Source organism: Lynx canadensis, chromosome E2 (genome assembly GCF_007474595.2).
Source record: "Lynx canadensis isolate LIC74 chromosome E2, mLynCan4.pri.v2, whole genome shotgun sequence".
Taxonomy (NCBI): domain Eukaryota; kingdom Metazoa; phylum Chordata; class Mammalia; order Carnivora; family Felidae; genus Lynx; species Lynx canadensis.
Window position 1 is genome coordinate 43,583,786 of NC_044317.1, and position 27,123 is coordinate 43,610,908.

The 27,123-nt window shown below is 57.7% G+C and overlaps 2 protein-coding genes across 3 annotated transcripts; both read left to right on the forward strand.

Moving 5' to 3' along the window:
• Positions 1-1,809: 1,809 nt before the first annotated feature.
• On the forward strand, positions 1,810-15,407 carry LSR (lipolysis stimulated lipoprotein receptor). 2 transcript variants are annotated; one of them, XM_032591279.2, is made up of 10 exons: positions 1,810-1,945; positions 3,137-3,481; positions 8,730-8,849; positions 10,561-10,617; positions 11,191-11,337; positions 13,614-13,775; positions 13,941-14,000; positions 14,100-14,231; positions 14,536-15,161; positions 15,252-15,407. In XM_032591279.2, exons 1-10 carry the CDS (start codon positions 1,837-1,839, stop codon positions 15,285-15,287), a joined length of 1,794 nt encoding a protein of 597 aa, XP_032447170.2. In that variant the 5' UTR covers positions 1,810-1,836; the 3' UTR covers positions 15,288-15,407. The 2 variants fall into 2 exon arrangements, with proteins under 2 accessions (XP_032447170.2, XP_035920121.1); XM_036064228.1 differs by lacking the exon at positions 10,561-10,617.
• A 1,140-nt stretch (positions 15,408-16,547) lies between these two features.
• On the forward strand, positions 16,548-25,800 carry USF2 (upstream transcription factor 2, c-fos interacting). Its single transcript, XM_030299483.2, has 10 exons — positions 16,548-16,645; positions 16,910-16,956; positions 17,066-17,184; positions 17,320-17,520; positions 17,944-18,094; positions 18,217-18,304; positions 18,596-18,654; positions 24,671-24,765; positions 24,927-25,055; positions 25,152-25,800. Exons 1-10 carry the CDS (start codon positions 16,584-16,586, stop codon positions 25,239-25,241), a joined length of 1,041 nt encoding a protein of 346 aa, XP_030155343.1. The 5' UTR covers positions 16,548-16,583; the 3' UTR covers positions 25,242-25,800.
• Positions 25,801-27,123: the final 1,323 nt, after the last annotated feature.

The window sequence follows — 27,123 nt, forward strand, 5'->3', positions numbered from 1 at the left end:
GGAGTTATGGTTGAATTGATAGAGTTTATTGGGGATGATGAAAAAAGGGTATAGATAGTGGCGATGAGAAGGTAACGCTATGAATGTAATTAATGCCACTGAACTGGACACTTACAAATAGGTTGGGGCACCTCGGTGGCTCTTGATTTTGGTTCAGGTCATGGTCTCTCCATTGGTGGGATCGAGACCTATGTCAGGCTCCTTGCTGACGGCAAAGGAGCCTGCTTGGGATTCTCTCTCTCTCTCTCTCTCTCTCTCTCTCTCTCTCAAAATAAACAACTAAACTTTAAAAAATAAATGCAAATGGCTAAAATGGTATGTATATTTTATCACAGATACACAAAAAATAAAGAGGCGAGGGAGGGTTGAAATTTTATAAGAAATGACCTTTCTGTAGAGCCGTAAAGGAGGCGGAAAGCCAAGTGGCCATCTGCAGGAAGGGGGTTCGGCCAGAGGGAGTAGTACAACAGGTCTGAGTGGGAGTGGGAGAGACACATTCCAGTATCGGGCGGGAGCCCGTGTGGCTGGAGTTGAGTGAGCCTGGAGGAGAGTGGAAGGAGGGGAAGCCAGAGAGAGCTCAGGCCGCGGTAAGTATTTTGGTTTCTTCTGGGAAGGGGAGCCACAGCAAGTTTTTGAACAGCTGTACGTGATCCGACTTGAATTTTAACAGGATGCAGTGGAACAAAACATCCGAGGCCGCTGCACCGGCCACCGGCCAGCCAGTGGCCAGTTCGCTACCTCCAGGGAGTCTGTCGAGTAAGCGCCTAGTGCTCCCCAGGAGGCGCTTCCCCGAGCCGCCTTCGGGGGGCAGAAGAGCCGCGCTGAACGCCTCGCGTTCGGGTGCCTCGACACACCCCACCCTCGGGCGCAGGTGGCCCAGACCCTGGGAATCCTTACGCCGAAACCTATCCGTAGTTGCGCGCTTCCGCTCGGCCCTTTAAGAGCGAGCGTGTCCGGAGGCCTAACCTGGGGCGATGGCTGCCCGGGGACTGAACCGCGACTTGGGAAGGGAGGCGGAGAAAACTTCCCAAAAAGAATTCCAACTTTTCCTGGGCCTGATTCCCCTCGGGCGTCCCTAAGAGCGCAGAGCTTCCTTTCCGGAATCTTAACTCGGTTCTTTCAATTATCTAAGTGGAGGGCACAACAGGCCTGCAACGCCTCCGTTCTCCCTGGACGGGAGCCTCCCCCAGCCCAAAGCTCGCTAAGACTCGCCCCTCCCCGCAGGGTGTACCTAGGCGGGTCCATCGCCAGCCGGGCAGAGGGGTGTGGGCAGAGAGGGAACAGGTGCAGGGAGGGACCCGCCCCCCTCAACAGGTGAATCACCCCAGTTAAGCGTCGGTTCTCGTGAGCTACACTCTGCGCGGCTTCGCCAGGGCAGGAGAGGGCCGGACAGGATCCCCAGTCCGCAGGCGCCCTCCCGGCGGGCTGGTCACTTGGTTCCGACCCTCGGGGCCGGAGCGTACCTGGGTCAGCCCACTTCCGGGGAGGGAGGTGGAGGAGCCCCTCCCCACCGCCCACCCCCTGGCCCAGCCCTCTGCTCTCACCCAGTGTACCTGGGCTGATCCATTCCCCAGAGCGCGCAGGGGGTGGAGTGGCTCGGGGAGCCACAGTGGGTCCGGCGAGTTTCTCCCCGAAAGCTGAAGCGTGCTCCTCATCCACGTTATTTCCGCTAATTAAAGTCCTGGAACAGGGCAGGGTGGGCTTGGAATAGGGACAAGGAACGGAAGCGGGAAGGGGAGGAGCAAGCACCCCTCCCAGGTTTGGTGCGCGCCGCGCCCCCTACCCTCTCGGTACCAAGTAGGGGACGCGCGGGCCAGACGCGCCCAGACGGCCGCGATGGCGCCAGTGGCTCGCGGGCTCTCCTGGGGGATGGGCCCTCACCTAGCCTTTCGGGGCTGGGGCGCGGTCGTCTTCGTGTGGCTTTTTCTCAGCACCTTGTGCACAGGTATGGAGAGCGGGGCCTCTGGTCGGCGGAGCGGCGGGACGGCACTGTAGAAGGGGGATGGATGGAGTTCTACACAGCCGAGCGGGCTGGAGAGCTGGGGGAGGGGGAGCGCCGAGACCAGGATCTCTGGATCCCCAGGGTCTCGGGAAATCTGGGTGCCAGGGTGAAGGGAATTCCCCATTCGAGCCAAGGAACGCTCCCCCGCCCTAGTTCAGAGATAGCAGGAAGTGAAACTCCCCGGACCGCGAATCCTGGAGCGGCAAGGAGAAGGGGACCTTTTGTGATGTCGGGGTGAAGGACCACCCGATCACTGGCAAAGGCCGGGATGGGGATTTGGGCGCACCCCAAGATTTCTAAGACTTGGGGTAACGGAGAGCGGACACTCGAGGGCTGGATCAGACTCCGCCTGGAGAAAGATTTCAAGAAACAGAGCCCAGGCTTTGGGTGGATGTAGGACTAGGGACTCCCCAGGCCCCAGCCCCATCCATGTTGCGAAGTATCTGCTTAAGGGTCTGGTGGGATGGACTTACGGACTTGGTGTGAAACCATCTTCTGCTGGCGAGCTTTCACCTGGATCAGATGTTTGGGTGGGGATGTGGAGGGGACTTTATCTTTACCCAAGCGCTTTTGGTGTGTTCGTTTGAGATGGATTAGGGTCGGGTGAGGTGGGAGGCTGATGGAGACACTATGGGGGCTTTAGCTACTCCATGGCAAAAGAGTTCAGTGAAACAACTCCAAAATTCCACTCCCCTCCCTCGCCCCCCAGTCACAAGACCCCATGGAACTTGGAACCTTTAGTGGTTGTTTTTGCAGTAGGGCCTTGAGTGCAGTGGCCTTGGGGTGGTCTTTGCGCCTTCCTGCTTAGGCCACAGAGAGAGGTCCTTCCCATGAGAGAATGGCTAAGGGAAGAGGGAGCCAAGGCCACACTCTAGGAAGAGGGATGGACAGGACGTTCCAAGAAATCTGGCTGTGTGACCTTGCACTTGCCACTTTAGCCCCACGGGTCTAGGAAATGGGCATGATTATCTGAGCAGCCTCTCCGGTCCCAGGGATTAAGGAACAATGTGTGCTAGGGATTCTGTAAAACCATTACACTTGCAAGTGTCCCACTGGTGACCAGTGATGTTGCTCAGTCCTGAGGCACTTCCCTGAGCTCACAGAAGCCCTTGCTGACTCTCCCCTTGCCCTCAGCTCCTGCCAGCGCCATCCAGGTGACTGTGTCAGACCCCTACCACGTGGTGATCCTCTTCCAGCCTGTGACCCTGCCCTGCACCTACCAAGCCACCACGACTCCCACGGCACCCATTGTGATCTGGAAGTACAAGTCTTTCTGCCGGGACCGCATCGCCGATGCCTTCTCCCCAGCCAGTGTGGACAACCAGCTCAATGCCCAACTGGCAGCCGGTAACCCAGGCTACAATCCCTACGTGGAGTGCCAGGACAGCATGCGCACTGTCAGGGTTGTAGCCACCAAGCAGGGCAATGCCGTGACCCTGGGAGACTACTACCAGGGCCGAAGGATCACCATCACAGGAAGTATGTTGGGCTGGGCAGGGCAGGGGACGGGGCGGGGCTTGCTTGGGTGGCGGTGTTGGCTCCCTTGTGCCCAACCTGGTGTCGCCCCCCCGGAAGCTCTTGAGCACCAGTGTCTAAAAGGCTTGATGAAGGGAGGGATCCTTCCTTCCATCCATCCATTCATCCGTCTGTGCTTTATTTAACAACAAAGATATATTGAGCACCTAACGTATACAGGTGCTGTTTGATGCTGGAAGTTCATCAAATCCTTTCCCTTGTGGAGACCACATTCCAGTGAGGGAGACCAATGAGATAACATGTAGTGTCAAGTGCTTGGAACATAAAATTGGGTAATGAAGAGAAGCAGCGGTTCTAGAATGATACTAATACCAGCAACAGTATGTAAAAATGTATATAAGTATGTGCCAAGGCCCTCATCTGGGTTTGTATGGATTAACTCATTTAGACCACACAGTAATTGTGTGAGATTCTATTCTCATTGTATAGAGGTCCAGAGAGGTAAAGCAGCTTACACGGGGTCACAGAGCTGCGATTCTAAGGCGGCCACTTTGGGTCTCATCTCCAAGCTTGTAATCCCTTTACTTGCCCAGGGTGGTCAGCAAAGGGCTCACTAAGGCAGTAACATGAGTAAGCTGACGGGGTGAGAGATTTTCATGGATAAAGCCTATGACTTGCCAGGCACCTTACATACTTTCTCCTATGCAGTCCTCGTGACCACATTTTACACTCTTGGCTTTGAGGCTCAGAGAGGTTAGAGTGGCTGTCTAGACACACAGCTAAGAAGGGGCTGGAGCTGGGATTTGAACCCAGGCAGACTTCAGAAGCCTGGTCTTTAACCATAATGCTGCCAGCTAATAGGAAATGCCTTTTGGGACTAAGTAAGGAGCAGGTAGGAAGTCATCCATTCATTCTTTCGGTATTTATCGAGCATCTGCTACATGTTAGGTGCTGATGTAGGTGCTGTGGATGTAAGTGGCGATCAGGACAGCCAAGGTCTCTGTGCTCAAGGAGGTGACATTCTAGTGGGGTGAGACTGGCAGTAAACAAGCAGAGAAAGAGAATTTCATGGAGTACTAAGTGCTACAGAGCAAGCCAGCTAGGGCCACCTACTATATGGAATGAGTCAGGGGCGCACCCCTTAAGACGTTTAGTGAGTGTGATTTTCGAAGGACCAGACCCTAGGGGTGCCTGGGTGGCTCAGTCGGTTAAGCGTCCGACTTGGCCAGGTCATGATCTCACAGTTTGTGAGTTGGAGCCCCCGCATCGGGCTCTGTGCTGACAGCTTAGAGCCTGGAGCCTGCTTCGCATTCTGTCTCCCTCTCTCTCTGCCCCTCCCCAGCTCGCACTCTGTCTCTGTCTCTCTCTCTCAAAAATAAATAAACATTAAAATAAGAGATAGAAGGACCAGACCCTAAAGAATCTAGGGGAAGGTGATGGGGCTATAGTGGGCGAGGGGTGAACGCTCAACCCATGTAATGGATTTACCCTTTCACTGTCTTAAATAAGGATTAGAGGTTTAATCTTGGGCATGGGGACAGAGCAGGGAAGGGAGCGTCCCTTTGCAGACCCCGAGAGACCAGGCAGGTCGTGGAGCACACTCCCTCGCTCTGTCTAGACCATGGACAGAAGGCAAGGTTCCAGAGACCCAGTCTGTCAGCAGTGCTTGGGGGAGGGACCCGAACAGCTTGCCCTGACTTTTCATGAGCGTCCTGCTGTTCTTGAGGTCAGAGAGCTTCTTGGGGGTTCAACCTGTACAGGCCCCTCCCCTATAACCCAGGGCCGTCTATGGCCTGGACCAGGCGTGACTACCCAGCAGCCCTGTCCGGATACTCCCAAACTGAGAGTGTCCTTGAAGGCTGGCTGGAATCACGCCTCCTCTGCTGAGGCTAAAACTCCAGAGTGACCCTCAGGCTCTCCTGGGGTAGACTCTTCTTGTTCCAGAGGCCTAAGGTGCCTTGACGCGGGGGTTTCAAGCTGCCTTGACGCGCTCTGTGTCGTGTTTGATACAGGCAGTAATGTGTAAATATCCATTGTGTGTATGTCCTCTCAGGAAATCTGGGAGCCGCGGGAGCTTCCTCCATTTCAGCTTTGAGGATGGAGAAAAGCGGACCCCATTTTGGTGTTCCTAGGGCCACCAGCTGTCCAGGTTTTAACTGGAAGTTGTCCTTGGCAAACCATAATGGTGTGTCCCTCAGCTCAGGGTGCCTCTGGCTACCCCTCCATTCCTCCTTGCTTTGGGTGATGTGGAGCACCGGGATGGGAGCCTTGTTTCTACCTCGCCAGGCTGCCTGGGCACGTGTGCCCCCCACCACCCCTACCCAGTAGCACTAGAAAGCCCATGGGACCCCTGGGGTGAGGGCTCCTTCTGCCTGATGCAGATAAGGAACCAGAGGCCCAGAGATGTGGAAGAGGCCCTGCTCTGTTCTCAACTGGAGACCCAGCACCTCCTCCTGGCACCTAAAACAATGAGGGCAATGCCCAGCCCGAGTGATGTCAGGACCACACATAGACCGGGAACAGGGTGCGCCCTGCAGGAAGGAGGTGGGCCTGGGCCTTAGAATTGATCAAAAGCAGCTGGAAAGCCATATTTTGTGTGGGTTTTGAAAACGTTATACAGCCTCAAAGAAAACATTGAGCCTGGGATCCGGCCCAGAGGAGCCAGGGGATTTCAACTCCTGGCCTGTGAACTTTTGCTGTAGCCGGGGGTTCCCATCCACCTCTGCAGCACAGGGTAGGGACCCGCCCCTCAGCTCTGGTTTTGGAGACTTGCTTGGAGTCTGATTTAAGGACACAGGTGGAAAAATGATGGGCCGAGAGGGTGTTCCGGAGAATCAGGAAGATTTGGGAGCACGTAGTTCAGCGTTTTATGAGGATTCAGTGAGAATACATGGAAAGGGACCCAGCACGGAGGAAGAGCTCAATAATCAGTGGCTAGATGTGTGATTGTGGAGGGGAGTTGTGTCCTCTACTCCCTCACAGCTGCTCGGAAGGTCACCTTACGTGTAAGGCTTCCCTGGGCACCCCTTAAATTTACACAACTCCCACCTCTGGCACTTTCCATCTGCCTTCTCTGGTCGGGTTTCTCCATACTCCTTATCACCATCTGATACGTGGTATATTTAAGTTTATTTGTCTTTCTTTCCCAGTTAGGATCTGAGCTCCGTCAGAGCGGGGATTTATATCTGCTGTAGGTAGCAATGGTTCTCAAACTTGTCGGTTGTAGGGCCTCTCCACTCTTAAATACTTCAGAGGACTTTGCTTTTATGACTAGCAAACAGAGGAGTTTAAAAAATATTTAAAATGACAATAACCAATTTGTTACAGGTTAATATAAATAACGTGCTTTTTTATGGAAAAAGAACCATATTTTCCAAACCCAAGCAAAAACCTTTAACCAAGAGTATGGCATTGTTTTAGTTTTATATTTTTGCACATCTCCTGCAAGTCTGCCCGAGCAGAAGAAGCTGGCTTCTCAGAGCTGCTGCTGCATTCAGTATACTGTGACAGCACAGGCTTTATAGCCTCTGGAAAACTTCCTGGCAACGCACGAGAGATTGAGTGAGAAAGGCAGATAACACCTTAGTATTATTATGATGATAACTTTGACCTCAAGGACACCTCTGAAAAGATCTGGGGGAACCCCGGGGTCTGTAGATCACACTTGGAGGACTGCCTTTCTAGCACGCCAGTCGCCTCAGGTATGTCCGGAACATAGGGTGCATTTGGTGATTATGTGTTGAATATTGAATGAGTGTATCAAGTGCCTATTTGAATACAGCCATGTGCCCAGGATGCTGGAACAGACAGCAGGTGCTAAGGAAGGTGGGCATGAAGAGGGAAGGGGTTCATTTCCCCGTCCTGGCCAAGGCCCCGTGCCAAGCACTGGGGACTCAGTAGTGGCCGAGACAGGCCGGGTTCTGCCTGCATGGAGCCCACATTCCCTTGGGCATGGGGTCACGGAGGGTCAGCCCCTGAGCTGGCTGATACAATTCAGCAGTCAGGTGGAGGTTACGCTTGCAGGATGGACCCAGCCCTGTGAGCGTCTGGGAACCCAGTGCCAGGGAGGTATGGGCCCAGCATCTTGGGGGATGGTGAGGAGGCCAGTGTGTCTGGAGTCTAGTGAGCAAAGGAGAACAGTGGGTTTGAAGCTAGTGTGGTAACCAGTGGCCAGATCTTGCCAAGGGCCTTGTGGGCTGGGGTAAGGTGCTTGGAGGGGCGTAGGAGGACCTCGGCAGGAGGGTTTCCTATAGGCGCGAGGCCTTTTGAAAAAGGAAGAGGGATCAGCTCTTTCATTACTTCATCAGTGGACTGATGCCCTGCTGGGTCCCAGGTGGTGCAGACTGGGGCACACACTTCGTGCCCTCGGGGCCCACATGGGGAAGGGCGTTGGGTGTGCGGGTCAGGGAGGTAGGCAGGTCAGCAGGAGCCAGAGAGCCAGAGCAGCTGCGGAGAAAGCGGCCTGGACTCCTGGGGTGGGAGAGGGGGGTGCTCATTTCTGGCCTGTTCCTGTCTCCCATCCTCCAAGGGCCTCCTGGGGAGTCGCCCGGGGTCCCACCCCATCCCACGTGGGTGAATGGCCGAAGGGGTTTAACTAATTAGGGCCCGAGGAGTAGGGAGGACACCGGATGTGCTGAAAGACTTTCATTACCCCTGTAATTGACAGGCTCCTGGCCCGTGTGAGCGTCCCAAGCCCTGGGCCTGACCTGGAATGTGGGGCTGGCGACTCGGGAACTGGGGGCGGCCCTAGTGTCTCTCACAGCCACTCTTTCCCAGGCCTGGGCGGCTCCCAATTCCTGGAATCTGGCCTATTTCTCTGCCTCGCCACCCCAGCCTCCTGCCCCTGGGTCTATCCCAGGCACTATGGTGGTTCTTGTCGGGGGAGTCCCCTTTGCTGTGAGAGGTGGTAAGACAACGGCTATAAATCTGCTGCAGCCCAGGCTCTGGAGTCAGACCATCCAGCTCCACTGCTGACGACTCTTATGACCTGGGTCAGATTAGGTGATCTCGCCAGACCTCTTTTCTCATCTACCGAACAGGAAAGGTAACAGGACCCACCTCACAGACTAGTTGAAATACCCCATGTTAAGTAGTTACAACAGAGCCTAAAAAGTAGCACACCCTTGGTACGAGTCATTTACTGTTCCCGTGGTCCGTGTGTAGGCCTGCTCTCTTAACCCTCTTCCTGACATGCTCTCGGGGAGGCCCCGATGCCCTCCCCCGAGGCTCCCTCACCGGTCTCCTGTTGCAGATGCTGACCTGACCTTTGACCAGACGGGTTGGGGGGACAGCGGTGTATATTACTGCTCCGTGGTCTCAGCGCAGGACCTCCAGGGGAACAACGAGGCCTATGCAGAGCTCATCGTTCTGGGTGAGTGGGCTTGGGCCCTGCGGGCCCGGGAAGGGGGTGGGAACCGGGACCGGGGCCCCTTCTTCAGCCACTTGTGTATGTCTGCCGTCTGCCCTCCGCCCTCCAGCTCGCTCTCTGGACTCTGTCGCCTGCTTCGCTCTCCCCTCATGGCACCACCAGTCACTGGGGCTTCTCTTTGCCCTGCACCCCAGGCAGGGACCCCTCCCCCCAACAATTCAGATAAGCCAGAGCCACACTGAGAGTGGAGAGCGCTGGGGATTCTACCTCTTCCTGGTCTCCGTTTTTAAAAATCTCGAAATTCTCAGTTAATTGGCAGTGAGTGAGGAGGGAAGGCGGTGTGTCTAACTGAGGGAAGGCTGGATCCTGCTGCCATGCGTGGAAGGGACGCTGCCATTAGCCAGATGCTCTGTTACCGGCCAACACATATAGTCATGTGTGGCGCGTGCTATATGTGAGGCGTGTGCTGTACGTATGGCGCTGCTGGGCTGGACGTTGCCATCATCACACGTGTGATGCAAGGAAACACATGTGTGAATGAGCACACACATGATGGGGGACGTGCTCCAGGGTGTTCAGATCACAGCAGAGCTCAGGTGTGGGTGACCCAGAGAACGCTGGCCTTTGGTCAAATGCACATTCTACATCAGCATTTCCCAAAATGTAGTGTTAGGACCTGCTTAACGCATTAAACAACTATCGAGGCTCACAAAGAGTTTTTGTGGACGGTTTTGTGGATTATTACAAATTGAAAGCAGGAGGTTTTTTTTAAGCACGAGGCACGTGGGCACCTGCTCCATTATCCTCAAAGCGATGAGGTCATCGCCCGGCACAGAGCCTCTGGAAAACCCCTGCGCACCTGCGGGAGATGGGGTGCGAAAAAGGCGAATGATGGCGTGGTGTCATTCTGAAGAGTTGTAGCCTCGTGGGCAGGACCACACTTTGGGAACCGCTGGCTTGCGTGCTAGAACCTCCTCGTCGGGGCAGGTGGCACGGAGTATGTGAGGTCTGTTGGGGAGAGCTTTGTTGACACAGAGCTGGTGTGTGGGTGCCCCGGCGGTACGATGCTAGTGGGACACAGAGCAACCGGTGGCACCAGCTGGGCCATGGAATGTGCGTATGGGACAGTGTGTGAAATGAGACGGAACTCAGGGCCACGCTATGATTTTGATGGCCTGTTGGCACTTTTGCCTTCATGGGCCTCTTCCTTCGTATTAAAAATACGTGTTTTATGATTGCATTGCTGTAAATTCATTATTATATATTCAGTGTTACTATATTTTTTTCTTCAGATTTTAAAATAAAATTAAAACATTTTCATGGGCCCTCGGGCACTGTGCCTCCTCTGCCTGATGGAACAGGACTGTCCCTGTCACATGACATGGAGCCCTTTGGGGCGATAGGACCCGTGTATGTGGAAAAGATGGAGTGCCCACACGGAGGTTGAACCTTCAGAACCACGGGACCCTTTGGGGCAAGAGAATTCCCCATGGCATGAGAGAGTGGGTAAATTATGTGGTTGGAAGCCTTCTGGAAAATAGCACTCAACTGGTGGGGGGCGTGTGGCAGGAACTGTGTGCCAGGACCCTCCTGGGCTACCAGCCCGTCTGCTTCAGGACACCTTCACCCTGATGAGCCTGGAGCTTGGCTTCAGGGTAGGGGCGGGCTGGGCTGGCCCCTGCCAGCATAATCTGTCTTTCTTTTGTCCCTCCAGGCAGGACCTCGGGGGTGGCAGAGCTCTTACCTGGTTTTCAGGCGGGGCCCATGGAAGGTACGGGGTGGCGCCCCCCCCCCCCCCCCGCCCCCGACACCACTTACCGCTGCTAAGTATTCTCCCCCACCCTAAACACTGCTCTCTGTGGACCCCCACTAACCTCACCTGACTCCAACTCCGTGGCATCAGGTGACCTGGCCCTGGGATTTGGGGTGGGCCGGGCTGGCTGAGCAGGGGCCTGGGGTGCAGGCAGGGGGCTCCTGTTGACTGGTGCCTGCCTTACTCTTCTAGAGACGAGGATCTGGGCAGCTCGCTCTCTGTCCCTTCTCTGAGGCTCCATCCTGTTCTTGCTCCAGCCAGGTCACCCCTCATTCTGTGCCTTCCCTGATGAGCCCAGTGCAAGCTCCCTAAATTCAGGACTGGCCTGGGTCGTAGAGGGCGGGCATCCCTCTGCTGCTGCGCCCCGGCGTCTGGCACGGAGAATCCAGCAGGGGGCTGCAACGTCCCCAGCAAGTTTCACAAACAGCTTCGCCCCACCCGTGACTCTGCACTGCCCCGCTGTGCCTGTGTCCGCGTGTCCCCATGTCCTCCCAGGCCTCCCGCTCATGGCCTTTTCTCCTCCCTCCGCAGACTGGCTATTTGTGGTCGTGGTCTGCTTGGCTGCCTTCCTCGTCTTCCTCCTCCTGGGCATCTGCTGGTGTCAGTGCTGCCCCCACACGTGCTGCTGTTATGTCAGGTGTCCCTGCTGCCCGGAGAAGTGCTGCTGTCCGGAGGCCTGTAAGTGCCCCTCACACGCCCACCCCTGCAGGCCTCTCTCCTGGCTTCCAGGGGAGGAGGTAGCCCTCTGCCCGCTTCCCAGGACACTGTCACTGTTCTGGAGGGTTTGAGCAATCTGGGACAAAGTGGGCCAAGGAGGATCTGCTGTCTTCAATGCTCATTTAGATTTTCACTTATTTGGAGTTGTTTGTTTTGAAAGCATAATTTATGCACATGGTTAAAAAAAAAAAGGATTCAAATAGTGCAAAATGCCATTCACTGGGAAGAAAAGCTGCCTTGAAAAACAAAATCTGCAATGAAAAAGTAAGACACCAGACAAGGTTTACAGCACTGTATAATTTACAAAATTTTAAAAGCCCACGTCCACAAAAGCACTCTGGGATTGACGCGGATGCCATGTTTAAGGCCATCTCTAGCACATCAGAGTAGGTATGGCTGGGGACGGAAGGGGAAAGAGCAAACAAAACAGGAAGGGGGAAGCAAAGAGAGGGAGTCTCCCTCTTGCCACTGGCCCAGCTCCTCTCCTCAGAGACGTGAGCGCTGCCAGTTCCTTCTAGAGCGTCCAGGTACGGCGGTGCCCCTCCGCACTTCACGGTGAAGTGGCAGGCGGCTGTTGTGGGCTTAGGCAGGTGGAGATGTAAGGCCTGGCTGGACAGGTCACCCGCTTGGAAGCCTAATGAGCCACCTCCCCATGTGTGTCCGGTACTTAGCGCGGGGCTCAGCCTACAGAAAATGTTCCTCACCCGCTAGCTGTCGGACATGTTGCTGTCAGCACTGGTAATGACTAAGGGCCAGGAAGCACCTTGGAGCCCTGGCAGTGAAACTGTGTGACCTCACACAAGCAGCACCCACTCTCCCGGATGGTTTCCTTCTTTGCCAGGTCCCCGCAGAAGGTGTTTGAACATGAAGGGAAGAGTGCGTGTGAGCACCCAGCACAGGGCTGCGGCTCAATCCACACTGGCTAATTTTATGACATCGAACTCGGCAGTGAGCAACCCGGTTCCTCAAAGTATTGCTGCCCTGAGGAAAATCCGCTGCTCTCTGGAGGCTGCTGGCCATCCTGTTTCTCTTGTCATTTTTAGTTGAGAGCTTCCGTATTCAGGCAGGGGGTGCTAGCCCACATCACAGGTGATGAGAGATGCCCCCAACCCCCCCTGCCGGGGCTGCATCCAGGTTTGCAATTACCCCACTAACTAAGGCTGGGGCCACAATGGCAAATGCCTGTCCCCAGGCCATGTTCTTTCCATCCTGAGACCCTGATACCTCAGAGAACCCATGAACTCACTGCCAGGGGCCCCGTTCCTTTGGTCCACAACTCCCATCTAGTAAGAAGTCGGTCCAGTTCCCACGGTTAGTTAGGGAGCTGCCAGATCACCTGAGCTACCGAGGGGCTTCTCCTGGGGGTGCTGAGTGCTGAGCTTTCTGTTTCCAAACTGAATCAGAGGAGGGAGCTTTCTGTGCCTCCCATTTCCCTGTCCCAATCCCAGGGAGGAAGCAGCCTCCTGGGGCCCAGTGACTCTGACACAAGAGCAGCCACCAGAACTCAGCCTCTTGCCTGGGGAGGAAGACAGCAAAGAGGATGTGCCCTTGAGCTCTCCAGCCTAGAACCAGGCGGGGGTAGGGTGGGAGTGGATGTGGCCCTCGGTCACCGGAGGAGGTACTTGGTTCGCTGCTTGGCTGAGGCAAGTGAACGCTGAGGCTCCCACGCTCTTGCCTCAGACTGATTCCCGTTGCATGTGGGCCTGGAGGACCCAGCAGCCATGCGAGGGGAGTGGGCATGGGATTCCTCCCCAGATGATGCATTTTCTGGAATGGTCAAGGGAATACTTGAATCCAGCTAGAGAATCTAGCACATGGGCTTTACCTACAGGGGCTCCTTTGCGCCCTACTGCTCTGTAAGGACACAGGCCCAGGGTGGCCACATCTCCTGACAAGGTGGTTAGAGAGCTGGGATTTTATGTAAAACCTTGTCAAATGTTGGCAAATCATCATACAAACATGCTGGCTTGCCAGATGGGGGCCCCCCATCTGGTAGCACGTTCTACCAGTGCACACCCCCTGCCCAAAACCTTTGTGAAGAAACACAAAGGGGGTATGGATTCAACGATGATGTCCTGAGTCTCAGGGGCGCTGCAGAAACCAATCCAAGTGCCTAGGGAAGCCCCATGGCTGGGGGATCGGGAAGAAGGTCCAGGCATATGTTCCTCCAGACCCTCTAACACAGCAAAAAGCGGCATGGCTCCTGGCCACCTTCTCATCTTGTGTGTCCTTCCCAGTGTATGCTGCCGGCAAAGCCGCCACCTCAGGCGTCCCAAGCATCTACGCCCCAAGCACCTATGCTCACCTCTCCCCTGCCAAGACCCCGCCCCCACCAGCCATGATTCCCATGGGCCCCATCTACAATGGGTACCCTGGAGACTTCGACAGGAATAGCTCAGGTGAGGCCTGGGGGAGCCAGGAGCAGCTGGGCAGGGGGTAGGCTGGACATTTGGGTCCTAAGGGGTCTGGGGCTGGAAGGAAGAGGGGATTGGAGGCAGGGGAGAGGAGGCTGGATATGGGTTGCTCCAGGTAGACAGCCACTGACAGTCATCTATCTCCCTCAGTTGGTGGCCACAGCTCCCAGGTACCCCTGCTTCGTGACACAGACAGCAGTGTGACCTCTGGTAAGAGCCAACCGTTAAAAGATCGGACATGCCTTTAGGGGAGGGAGCTGGGTCTACATCTGCTCTTCTAAACTGATCACCTCCATCTCCTGCCCTTAGAAGTCCGCAGTGGCTACAGAATTCAGGCCAGCCAGCAGGACGACTCCATGCGGGTCCTGTACTACATGGAAAAAGAGCTGGCCAACTTTGACCCTTCTCGACCTGGTGCCCCCAATGGCCGCGTAGAGCGGGGTGAGTGGGAGCCTTGGGGTTTGAGGGGTTCCTGAGTGGGGAGGGAGAACCAAGTCTCCCTGACACCTGCCCTGTGTATGCTTGTGGCAAATCCTGGGCACAGTCCCTCCTTCCCTGCCACAGCCACAGCCACAGCCACAGCCACAGCGAGAAGTGTACGGGACCCTGCATGTCAATACTTAAAAAGATGAGAAGTTTAGGGTCTTCTAGAAAGTGTATGAGCCAAGTGGGTGACACTGCTGGGCCCTGGAGTTCCTGACCTCCCAGCAGTCAGTGACACACCCCCACCCCCCCTTCCCTACAGCCATGAGTGAAGTCACCTCCCTCCATGAGGACGACTGGAGATCCCGGCCATCCCGGGGTCCTGCCCTTACCCCAATCCGAGATGAAGAATGGAGTCACCACTCCCCTCAGAGTCCCAGGCGGTGGGAGCAAGAGGCCCCCACGGAGCGGCCAGGGAGTGGCTGGGGGGCCGGGCGGCCCCGTGCACGATCTGTGGATGCTCTGGATGACCTTACCCGGCCAAGCTCTGCTGAATCTGGGAGGAGGTCTCCCCCAAGTAGGGGGAGGAGAGGCCAAGCGTATGGACCTCCCAGAAGCCGAAGCCGGGATGATCTCTATGACCAAGATGTCCCAAGGGAATTTCCACACTCCCGGGATCCCCACTATGATGACTTCAGGTCTAGAGACCGCCCTTATGCTGACCCTAGGTCCCGCTACCACCGCTCCCGGGACCCTCGGGAAGATAGCTCCAGGTCTGGGGACCCCCAATATGATGGGCGGCTATTGGAAGAGGCCTTGAGGAAAAAGGGGCCAGCTGAGAGGAGGAGACCTTACAGGGAGGAAGATGAGGAGGCCTACTACCCTCCAGCGCCTCCCCCTTACTCTGAGACCGACTCCCAGGCTTCAAGGGAGAGGAGGCTTAAGAAGGTGAGTGAACAGCCCTCCCTGGCTTTAAGACCCTTCCTGGACTCTCCTCCAGAGTCCCCAGCTCACACCCTCTTTTTTTCTCCCTTGCAGAACTTGGCCCTGAGTCGAGAAAGTTTAGTCGTCTGATCTCACGTTTTGTATGTACCTTTTGTACTGTTTTTTTTTTTTTTTGTTTTTTGTTTTTTAATTTGAGGGACTATTGATTATCTTGCCCTCCTAAGTCTAATAAAACTTATCATTACAAGGCCTGTGTCTAGAGGGAAGTGTTTGTTTTGCTGCACGAAGTGGGTAGCCGGGGAGCTGCTGCGTCTGTGTGTGCGTGCCTGCGAGTGTGCAAAAGGCCAAGTGTCCAGTTTTCTCTCAGGACTTGCCTCCTGGGCCGGGAGGAAAGAACCGGGTCTGCCTTCCTCCCCAGGCCGGGAGTACGTGCCCCACGCAGGCTCCGCCTGGCCTTGCGTGCGCGCCCCGGCCCCGCCCAGACGTGCGCATGCGCCCCAGTCCTCCGCCTTCGCGCACCTCCGCCCGGCCGCCGGGAGCGCGCGCGCGCGCTCCTCTCCCCTTCAACCCCGTTCGCCCCCCCGCCCCCCCCCCCCCGACCTACTTTACTTCTCCAAACCCCGCAGCCTGCCTCGTCCCGGGCGACCAGAGCCCCTCCTCCGGGTCCCCTGGCGTTCCATCTGGGCCCGCGTTCCACCGGGCGGCCTGTCGGCGGGTGCCAGGCGGAGGCGGCGACGGCGACCTCGCGCCCCGCCGAGACCCGGGCCCGCGCGCGCCCGCCCGCCATCCGAGACACACAGCGCGCGCGCTCCCCGGGGGCTGCCCTCCCCCCGCGCGCGTCGGCCCCGGGCTCGCGCCGCCGCCGCCGCCGCCGCTGCCGCCGCCGCCGCGCGCGCGCAGCTCAAGTAAAGGAGGAAAAAAAGGGGGAAAAAATAGAAAGCAGCGGCGGCTGCAGCAGCGATCCGCCGCCGGACTGGGCCAGGCCGGGCGGCGGACGCGCGAGCCGGCGATCCAGGGGAGAGGCGGCAGCCATCCAGGGCGGGCCGGGTTAAAAAAAAAGTCGCGGCGGCGGCGGCGGCTGCTCAGGGAAGGAGGCCTGAGGGCCGCGTGCAGCGGGCGGGGGGCGGCCGCGCTGCGTCCCGGAGCCGGGAGCCGCCGGGAGCCGGAGGGCGGGCGGGCGGAGGCGGCGGCGGCGGCTGCAGGAGCAGCGGCGGCGGCGGCGGCGGCGGCATCTCCTCCTCACATGACCCCACTGTTTGTCCCCGTGATCAGCGCGAGCGGCTCCCGTGTCTCCTCCGTCCCCTCCTGCCGCGCGGCGTGAGCGCCGGGCTCGGGGCCCCCCCGGCCGCCCGCCCCCTCCCCTCCCTCCCCTCCCCTCCCCTCCCCCCCCCCGGGCCCCGCGCCCCCCCCGCCCCCACCCCCCCCATGGACATGCTGGACCCGGGTCTGGATCCCGCTGCCTCGGCCACCGCTGCTGCCGCCGCCAGGTAAGAATGCCGGACCGGTCCGTGCCCCCGCGCGCCCCGGTCCCGGCCCTTCGGCCTGGCGACCGGGCCGCCATGATCCCGAGCGGCCGCCGGGCCCAGCTCAAAATGGAGGCCGCGAGGGAGGGGGGCCCCGCGCTAATACCCTGGGTCCCGGGTCCTAGCGGTATCCCAGCTCCAGGCCGGGCTGGGCGGGACGGGGGCCGTGCACCTGGGCAAAGGGGCGGGGGCGGCCCTGACCCCCTCTCCTTCCCGTCCTCCTCGCAGTCACGACAAGGGACCCGAGGCAGAGGAGGGCGTCGAGCTGCAGGAAGGTGAGTACTCGAGGGGCCCACCGGGTCTGCGGCCTGAGCTCGGGGAGGGGACTGGGGGCGCCTAGGCCGCGTGACCACTGACCATCCCCCCCCCCCCCCCCGACCGCAGGCGGGGACGGCCCTGGGGCGGAGGAGCAGACGGCGGTGGCCATCGCCAGCGTCCAGCAGGCGGCGTTTGGCGACCACAACATCCAGTACCAGTTCCGCACAGAGAATAATGGAGGACAGGTGAGGCTCCGGGCCGGGAGCCCGCGGGCAGGTGGAGTGTTGAGCTGAGGGTCCAGAGGGCGAGCTGGGAGGGGCGCGGACCTGGCCCCTGCCGGGACCCTAGAACCCATCTCGCCGCTTTGCTGCCCCCTGCAGGTGACGTACCGCGTAGTCCAGGTGACTGATGGTCAGCTGGATGGCCAGGGCGACACGGCTGGCGCCGTCAGCGTTGTGTCTACGGCTGCCTTCGCTGGGGGTCAGCAGGCTGTGACCCAGGTGGGTGTGGATGGGGCAGCCCAACGTCCTGGCCCCACTGCTGCATCTGTGCCCCCAGGTCCCGCAGCACCCTTCCCACTGGTAGGTGCCCACAACCCCTGGGGGGATGGAGAGGGGACAGTAACTCTCTTCTCGGGGATCCCCAGGGAGTGGGGCAGGTGGGACACAGATGCTGCCTTTAGACCCGTTGCATTGTGTGGGTCATATCCCTGTTCTGCAAGGTGAAATTTGGGTCAGGAGTTTTGAAATGTCATTTTTGTTGTTGTTGTTTTCTGTAAAAGGGGGATGAGAGTAACAGGAAAGACTCTTAGAGGTAAAAATGAATCAACCCATCAGGTGATCACTGAGTATCTGCTGAGTTCCGGGGCTAGGAGACAGAGTGGAGTGGCGCACAGGGGTTTTCCGTTCGCCATAGAATGCAGTGAATGTCAGACACAGCAACACGGGAGCGGGTTGGGGAACAAAGATGGCTAAGGGTGGCCTCTGTGTCCTCCTACTCCCCAGGCCGTAATCCAAAATCCCTTCAGCAATGGCGGCAGCCCTGCAGCTGAGGCTGTCAGTGGGGAGGCACGCTTTGCCTATTTCCCAGCATCCAGTGTGGGAGATACCACAGCTGTATCCGTACAGACCACAGACCAGAGCTTGCAGGCCGGAGGTAAAGGGAGGAAGGGGCCAGGGCGGAAGGCAGGGGAGGCAGCAGGCCTAGCAGGGAGGGAAGCCCCCTAACCAGTTCTCGCTGCCCCCCAGTTTTTGCACTAACCCCTGCTTTCGCTGCAGGCCAGTTCTATGTCATGATGACGCCACAGGACGTGCTTCAGACAGGAACACAGAGGACAATTGCACCTCGGACACACCCCTACTCCCCGTACGTGCAGGAGACCTGTTCCCAGGAGCAGGGGACCCTGGGAGGGCCTGGTGTGAGAGGGCCAAAGGAAGGGAAGGTTTTCTGGAATGGGAGCCAGGCAGTTGAGCACACGGCAGGCAGTCAGTATGTGTTTTTGGTCTGTTTCTGCTTCTTGAGTATAAGGGAATTACCGTTTTTCTATTTCTGCATAAGAGTTTATTTTACACAGCTGATTCTCAAGTCTGACTCTTTAGTAGACGTTTAGGCAAACGGTACCTGAGATACTACGTGCCCATCTTTTTCCTTTTCTAGGAAAATTGACGGAACCAGAACACCACGGGATGAAAGAAGGAGGGCCCAGCACAACGAAGGTAAGGCCGAGGTGGAGTTTCTGGGTCTCACGGGCATGGCCAGGCCTGGTGCTTGGTGTCACAGATCAGCGACGTGCTAGAAGTGCCCAAAAGGTGTTCGTTGAATGCCGGAAGAGTAGAAACGGGTGGAAGTTCGTTGTCAGGAACAGACAGGCAGGAGGTGTGAATTGGAATGTGTTTTGTCATCTTGGTTAGTGATCTCGAATTAATGGTCAGCATCTGAAATGGCGTGTTTCACATTCACATACGGATTTCCTGCCTGTTGAAAACTCGAGTTGATTTGATGCCCCTAGAACTATCTTTCCATTGGTGGCTGTCATTGACCTCAAGTCCCTCATTCCCCTGCCTACCTGACTTCCAGAAGCTGTGCCTCTGGCTGGCCAAGGCTGGGGCATCGTGCCTTTTGTAAACACCAGAGCCCACCCTACGGTCATTTTGGCCCTTCATGATGTCCCCTAGTTCCCCACCCCGAGCCCTGCCTGCCCCCAGTCCGTAGCCACTGTCGTGGATGTGGTCACATGCAAGTCCAGGGGAACATTTATGTCTTGACGGTTGTCTCTCAGCAAATGTTTCCTGAAGGTGGATTCTGGGCTGGGTGGCAAGCACGTTCCCCCTGCCCCCCACCCTGTGCCAGGTCTGGAGCCCGGTCTGCAGTGTCAAGGAGGCTGGATGGAGTTCAGGCTGGTTTCTTCCCCAGAGAGATGGCCTTTAGGAGTGCGTGTCAGGCAGAGGGGAACACAGGCTGGAGGGCAGGCAGAGTGGCCTGCAGCTGCTTCGGGGAGTGCTGGTGTGGTCATAGCAGAGGTTCCATGCGGAGTGCTTGGGGGCGGGGGACCGGGGAGGACTAAGGAGGGCCTTGAATGTCAGGCGAGGCCCTGAGACTCCCCACGGTGTTCAGCTGGGTTTGGGCCTTTGTACCTGTGATCGGAGCAGCTCATTGAGCTTGGCGTTGAGCATATCTGTACCACGTATATGCCTGTGTTTTAGGCCCTCGGGTACAGTGGATGATAGAACAGATGAGGTCTTGGCTCTCCCGGTGTCTGTTCTGGTGGGAGAGACAGAAGTCACCCAAAGCTGCGGTGTGCCGTGAAGTAGCGTAAATCACGACTAGGAACATAAAGCTGCATGGGAGGTTGGAGGGTAACGGAGACAGCATGCTCCGTAGGCCCCTCTGAGAGGTGACATTTGAGCAGAGGCCTGAATGGGCCGGCCAGGTGCCTGAGGATGCTTAAGTGCAGACGCCCAGGCCGAAGCCAGAACAGACTTGGTGTCTTTGAAGAAGAGCAGGAGTCCGAGAAGGAAAGAGGAAGTTGGAGTTTCAGGAGGGCTGTCCGGGACCGGGGTCACACAGGGCCTTGTAAGAGGCCCTCCCAGCATCCCTGCTCCCGGGTTTTTATTCCAGCCAGCAGAGGGGTTTGTGTATGGACGCTGGATGGCAAGGGTGATGGGACACCGGGGGCTGGGAGCATAGGAGGTAATTGCAGATGTTGGCTCGGGATAGGACAGGGCATGAGGTAGGGGAGCGCGTCGGGGAGATGATTCCAAGGCTGGAGAGTCAGGGCTTCACGATGGCATCAGGTCGCTTTGTAGGGAAGGGGCAGGTCTGAGCTTGGTTTGGGCTGCGGTGTGTCTGAGGGGCCTCCAGTAGGATCCCAGGCAGTCGTGGCCCTGCTGCTTACTGGCTGTGTGACGCGAGGCTGCTTCTCAGTGTCTGTGCCTGTTCGGTGTTGTGTAGAATGGTGCCCGCGCGGCTCCCCCGGACACTCATGGTGACTTCAGCCAGTACAGACACACGAGCCCCCCCAGCAGCGCGGTGTGCCGCCTGGTAAGGCTGCACCAGTGACTCGGGGATACCATCCAGCCACCCTCCACCCCACTCGTCACTCTCTGCCTCTCACTAGGTTGGTCTAGCTGCAAAGTCGTGAATCTTTCTCGTCCTACGAGAAACCGTCTCTCTCATAACCCTGTCTTTGTCCAGCTGCATCCTGTTCTCTCCTGACCTGCACGGTATTTGACCCACCCTCTGCCCATCCTCCCTGTACCCTTGGCAGTCTGGCTCATTTCTCTACCAAAAGACGTCCATCTAAGGTCACTCAGGATGACCTCATTGCCAAATCCACTGGCTTCCTTTCCTGTCTGTGCTCCAAGCATCTGACCCTGCCTGTTCTTCTTTCGGGAATGTTCCCTTCTGCTCTACCCGCTCTGGTTTTTCTGCACTCTCTGCTTTTCCTTCCCAGCCTGTTCCTCAGAGCATAGCATCCCAATAGCTCCGGGAAGCATGTTAACGGTCTCTATCTCCAGGGCTGTCCTCTCAAGGTTCTGAACAAGCGGGTCAGAGGGAGGCCCAGGAGTCTGTATTTCAACAAGTTACCCAGGTGATTCTTCCCATTGGGCAGGGGTGGGAAACTGCTTTGACTGATGGTTTCCGTTGAGGTCTTGCCCCTCTTCTGTTGGCCTCAGGAGAGTTGAAACATTAGGCCCAGGGATGGTCAATATCCCCAAAGCCTTATCCCCTATTGTAGGTGTCGATCGTTTCTCCAGAAAAGAGTATGTGACTTGGACAAGATGAGAACCACTCTTCAGTGTCCTCCCAGCCTCCCCACCACTCCCCCGCCAACGCCCTGGCCCTGGCTGTGTGCCAAGCTGTCTCTATTCCATTCTTCTCTCTTGATCTCCAGACCCATAGTTTGAGCTGCCCATTCAAAATCTTCATTTCTGGATGTGCTAGAGACCCCTTCGTACTCAACTTGTCCAAAACAGAGCCTGCCGTCTCCCCTCCCCAAAGGCTCCCAGGCAACATTTCTCTTTCCAGAGCGGCATAAGGCTCCCCTGTGGTAATTACCCAAGCTGGAACCAAATGCCAGGGCCACTGTCCACTCTGCCCCCTTCTCCTTCCCTCTGCGAACCCTGAGATCCTGTGCCAAAGTGGACTTCAAATCAGATTCTCTTTCTCCTTTTTCCCTCTTTTCCCCCGTTTCTTGGAACCACAGGAGCCTGTCTCCAGGCCCCATGGGAAACTGGGTCCTGCGTGTCCTGCCTGAGGGTGGCCCATGCAGCGCCAGCCCACTGCAGCCATGTCAGACTTTGGGTCCCCTGTTGCCCGGATCCTCTGAGGAGCCAGAAATCCAGATCTCTGTGTGAAATCTGGTTTTTAAATGCCGGATGGGATTGCTTTTTTTTATTTCATTAGTTCCTACTCTTAATGTTGTTAATTCGTTCCATCTATTTACTTTGGATTTAATTTGTTTGGGGGTTTTTCCCTAGCCCTTTAAGATGATTTAAACCTTTCTTTTTTCCTAGCACAGGCCCTTCTGGTTGCAAATTTCACTCCACTGCTGCTTCAGCTGCATCCCATTTGGATATATTGGTTTTCATTATCGTTCAGTTTAAAATATTTTCCAGTTTTCTTAACGATTTCTTCTTCCAATCATGTGGGTTTTCTGGGTAATTTTTTTGTTTCTGATTTCTAATTTAGTTCTGTTCTCATTAGAAACATACTCTTATTATACAATTTCAGTGCCCTGAAATTTGTCGAGCCTTACTTTATGGTCCTGAACGTGGTCTGTCTTGTGAAAGTTTGCATGTGCACTTGAAGAGAATGTATCTGCTGCTGTTGTGTGGAGTGTTTCCTCGGTCAGCGAGGTCAAGTTGGCTGACACTGCTCAGGTTTTCTGTGCTGACTTTTTTGTCTACTTGTTCTGTCAGTTACTGAGAGAGGAGTGTTAGCGTCTCCAATTGTATCTGTGAATTTGCCCAATTCTCCCCCCAGTCCTGGCAGGTTTTTCTCCTGAATTGTTTTCAACGTTGTATGGGCGTAACTTCCGTAGAACGGATGTGGCCTTGGTCTTAACGGTCTTCCACCATTTTAAATGTGCCAGGATGGTCAGGCCTGTGGCCTGACCACCTCACCACCTGCTTGATGAAGGGGCCTACACTCAAGGGCCTGGGCCCATAAACAGGGCATTCAAGGCCTTACAACCTGGCCTTTCCTACACCCTGCCCCACCGTATCTGCCCCCCCCCAAGTATTGCCATGTCGCCATTTCTGAATTTTTCACACCTGTCTGCCTAATGCCCCTGTCCTCAGAAACCAGCCCAAATGTTCCCTCTCCGAGTCTTTTCTCTAAAGGTCCACCACGCCCCACCCCCATGCAGAGATCGTTGCCTCACGCTGGCGTTCCCCAGGCCCTCGGTACGATCCTCGATGCCAGCACATCCACGGTGTCAGTACCCCCCGTTGACGCACATCTCAGGGATGCTGTGGGCGCCAGCAGGGCAGAGATGGAGTCCACCGTAGACTCTGGCCTCGCAGGGCACCCTGCACACGGTAGGGCAAGCAGGACAATTTAAAGCAGGAAACGCAAACTGGAAAAGCTGTGCCTGGCCCCCCATCCCTGCCCCCTGGTGGCTGGAAGGGAGGAGTCCACGTGAGGTAGGGCCGCGGCAAGGTGCCCGGGCTCGAGCTCGCCAGGCTGCACGAGGGGAGACCAGGAAGCGGAGGAGCCACCTGCTGTGGAGTGGAGCGCGCTGCGGGGGGCCGGGGGGCAGGGGGCGGCGCCGCCAGGCCCGGGCTGGACTCTGGGCTCCGCTGTGGTCTTTTGGCCACGGAGTTCCCAGACCATAGGACACGGCCATCCTCCATGGGGAGGTGCAGGTCTCTCCCTGGGACCCAGGTATTGTGCACTCACGCCAGAGCCGGGGTGGGGCAGAGTGCGGTGCCGGGCACGTTCTCAGCAAGGCGTTGGGGAACTCTTGTGGAAAGACGGGAGAGTCCACGTAGGAGGGCGTCCTCACCCAGGCTAGGGTGGGGAGCTCTCGGACGTAGGGAAAGGCTGGTTGGCAGTGAGCAGACAAAGCCAAGAGCCGGCGGTGGGATTTGTCTGTTCGTGGCCGGGCGTGTTCTTTGAGAGAACAGCAGGGTCAAGGGGAGGAACCAGCCTCAGAGGCTGTGAGGAGTAAGGGGCGTGATTCCGGCCCACCCTCCTTTCTCACTCCCCCCCCCCCGCCCCCCCCCCCCCCTGTAAACGCCTGTCAGCACCGCCCAGCCTGGAGACCATACTCCTTTGCCTTCCTCTCCAAATCCCTCCTCCAGGCTTCATCTCCTCAGCAAACACCGACGGCTTTTGTCTGTGGTCTGTCCTGGCAGGAGGGATGAGGGTGTGTGATAGTTGTGGGTTGACGGAGGCTTTCTTGTGTGTCCACACCAGTGCCTAGTATTGTGCTTGGAAGGTAAGGAAGATTCTGGCACAGCTTTGCTTCGGGAGGCCCTGAAGTGGGGTCTCGGGCTTCAGCGCAGGCCGCCCCCAGGCAGCTGTTATAGAAGGCCCTGAAGTGAGCCAGAGGGAGGAACTGGAGAGAAGGCGCGGGCCCCAGCTGAATGGGGTAGCTGCCGCTCAAGTCAGCTGACAGCTTGGGTGAGGTTGCCCAGTTTTATAGAGTAAAAATCACGAATCTGGAATTTTTCAGGTGAAACCTTCCATTAGTTTGCCAGCCCTGGCCTTCGAGGTAGGGTTCACATCCTTTGCAGGCCCCTGCGAGCCGCTCATGCCAGCTGGGGGGGCTTGGGACTCGCTGCCAGGGCTCTGGAGAAGGATTTTAGCCGGGGGTGGGATATGGTCGGACTGATTGTAGAGATGAAGAGAAAACAAAATTACGGAGCCCAAAGCTCTAGGGAGTATGGAAAAATCAAACGCCCCTGCTCTGGGGGACCCGCGAGGCGTACTTGGGTCCCGTGTAAAGGAGCTCTGGCCCATTCTTGCCTCCCAGGCACACAAGCCACAACTCCCATTTCTCAAGATGCCAACTAGTACGTGAAATTTCTTAATTTGAATCTTGGCTCAGATTTTTAGAATCTGCCGGGCGGGGGGGCGGGGGGCAGGTGGGTAGAGGGGAGACTCTGTTCCTCTTGAGAAGCGGGGCGCAGGTGCCTCCGTTCGGGTCTCGGAACATCAGCGTCAGGGAGTGAGCCGCCCGAAGCTCCGCTGGCACGGCCGTGGACACTGCTGTTGCTCTTACAGTGGAGCGGAGGCGGAGGGACAAGATCAACAACTGGATCGTCCAGCTTTCAAAAATCATTCCAGATTGTAATGCGGACAACAGCAAGACGGGAGCGGTGAGTGCCCCCCGGCCCTCCGGCTCCCCGCGCTGCCGTGGGCCAGGCCCCCAGCCCCTGCGACGAAGTCTGCCTGACCTGGCCCCCGGGCACAGGCCCTGTCCCGGGTGAGCCGGGGGGGGGGGGGGCGGCGCTCACCGGCGCTCTCGCCCACCCCCCAGAGTAAAGGAGGGATCCTGTCAAAGGCCTGTGACTACATCCGGGAGCTGCGCCAGACCAACCAGCGCATGCAGGAGACCTTCAAGGAGGCCGAGAGGCTGCAGATGGACAATGAGCTCCTGAGGCAACAGGTGAGGGCCGGGCCGGGGCAGGGGGCGGGGGTGGGGGAGCCGGGGCAGGGGCGGGGAGCCAGCCCCTGGCTCCTCGTGCCCTGTCGTGTGTGCCAGATCGAGGAGCTGAAGAACGAGAACGCCGTGCTTCGTGCCCAGCTGCAGCAGCACAACCTGGAGATGGTGGGCGAGAGCACGCGGCAGTGACACCCGCCCCGCCGCGCGGCGGGGGCTCCTCCGGCCGCCGCCGCCCCTTCCCCAGCCCTTAGCACAGAGAGGGACAGACGCCCCTCCCCCAGCTGCGTTTTTTTATAGTAGATTTTTAACAAAACGGGGAGAAATAATGCATTTCTGTGGATAAGCGCCCACCGCTCTCCTCAACTTGGGAAATGATCTCCTCCCTCCCCCTCCTGTCTGTCTCCCTCCTCCGGCCCCCACGGAGCCCCAGCACTTCTAGTAGTCTCGCCTGGAGGCAAGAGGGAGGAGGACAGAGCCCTGCCATATCCCGCTGCCTCCTTGGTCTCTAGAGGTACTGAGACAGGGTGCTTTCGGGAAGGAGGGGAGACTTTAGGGGGGCCAGCCCCGGGGCCTGGACCTAAGCAGGGAGGCCATGTCCCACCCCACCTCTTGTTTCTGGATCCCTGCTCCCCTTTGAGTGTGTGTGTGTGTTTTAATTTTCTTTATGGAAAAGTGGACAAAAAAATAGAGAGAGAGAGAGAGAGGTATTTAACTGCAATAAACTGGCCCCATGTGGCCCCGCCTTGTCTGTTTGTGTATCTGTCCATCTCGGGTTTGGGGAGGGGGGCCTGGGGTCTGCAGAACTCCATGTTGTGTTCGTGGCTGTGTGCCCATCCCTGCCATCCTGTACCCCCTGGTACCCAGTCTGTCGGCTGGATGGTGGCGAAATTAAGGAACGGATATCCTCTTTGAGGCCCCAGGTGTGCATATGTGGTGTGAAGGCAGGAGGTGCCAGGGTCAAGGACACGTCCCATGTTTTTGGAGGAGAGGCTGGGGTCTCTCCTGTCATCCGTTCTAAAAATAGGACTGGCTCCTGACCCTGCCCTTAGGGGTTGAAGCCCTCCCCTCTGCACCAGCCAATGGTGGGGCCTGGCCTTGAGCCCCCCACCCCCAGGAAGGGCAGATGGCCAGGAAGCCAGGCTTGGCCCGTCAGCCTGTCGCCTCACACTGTGGCTCTGGCGCCTGTACTGTGACCCCTGCCCCGGCTGATGACGAAACCTGGCCTGAGCGGAGACGCGGCGATGCCTGGCGGTGCCGGGGGACGCTGCCATGTCTCCCTGTGGGTGGCCGCACAGCCCTTGACTCCGCTTCGGCCCCACCCCCCACGCCGCTCCAGGGAGCCGGGCCTGCCGGCCTCGTCACCTCACCGAGCTCTCCGGTCCCATCCTGAATGTTCCTACTTGGTGTTCCCCCCTGACGGGGTTCCCTCTGACAGCCCCGTCCCCTCGGCCGAGTGAAGGCGTGTGGGGCAGGAAGAGCCTAACGTGGACCGAATCGGGGGGCAGGTGGCAGGGAGCAGCCTTTGCCTCCCGGCCCCCACACGCCCCACTTTTGTGGTTTTGAGTGGGCCTCAGCGGCAGCTCAGACCCAGCAAGGGTGTCCGTTCCTTGGCAGCGTCGTCTGTAGGCTCTTCTGCCGGAGTTGACCCTGAACGGTCCTAGAGTGAGTCAGGGAGGCGGCATGGCTAAAGGCCTGTCTGCCGAGTCAAGGTTGGTAGTTCCCAGGGCCGTATGCCCGCAAAGACGGCCCAAGTGAGTAGGAGGGAGGTGGCCCCAGGCAGGCACCCAGGCTCGTCTCCATCCGGTGACATGCTGGAGGACCCGCTCGCCCAAAAAAGGCCCAGCTGTGCAGCGTCGGCCACCGTCTGTGGTTTGGCTGCTCCCACCACGGCCGGTTTCAAGGTGCCAGGGGGATGTCCCGCGGCAGAGCTGGGATGAGATGCGCACCCTTCGCTCCGTGGAGCCGGTGTGAGCCGGGTCTAGCACGTCCCACCGTGGCCTGTGCTCGTGGGGAGGCAGGAAGGCCAAATGGTGAGAGCACGGGCCCCAGAGTCCGGCCGCTCAGGCCGGCC

Excerpts from the sequence above, each read along its gene's own strand:
- LSR (XM_032591279.2), top strand. The coding sequence starts at position 1,837 with ATGGCGCCAGTGGCTCGCGGGCTCTCCTGGGGGATGGGCCCTCACCTA. Across the intron at positions 8,850-10,560 it reads TGCAGAGCTCATCGTTCTGG|GCAGGACCTCGGGGGTGGCA; the intron begins GTGAGTGGGCTT and ends TTGTCCCTCCAG. Across the intron at positions 14,001-14,099 it reads AGACAGCAGTGTGACCTCTG|AAGTCCGCAGTGGCTACAGA; the intron begins GTAAGAGCCAAC and ends TCCTGCCCTTAG.
- USF2 (XM_030299483.2), top strand. The coding sequence starts at position 16,584 with ATGGACATGCTGGACCCGGGTCTGGATCCCGCTGCCTCGGCCACCGCT. Across the intron at positions 17,521-17,943 it reads CCGCAGCACCCTTCCCACTG|GCCGTAATCCAAAATCCCTT; the intron begins GTAGGTGCCCAC and ends CCTACTCCCCAG. Across the intron at positions 24,766-24,926 it reads ACAACAGCAAGACGGGAGCG|AGTAAAGGAGGGATCCTGTC; the intron begins GTGAGTGCCCCC and ends CCCACCCCCCAG.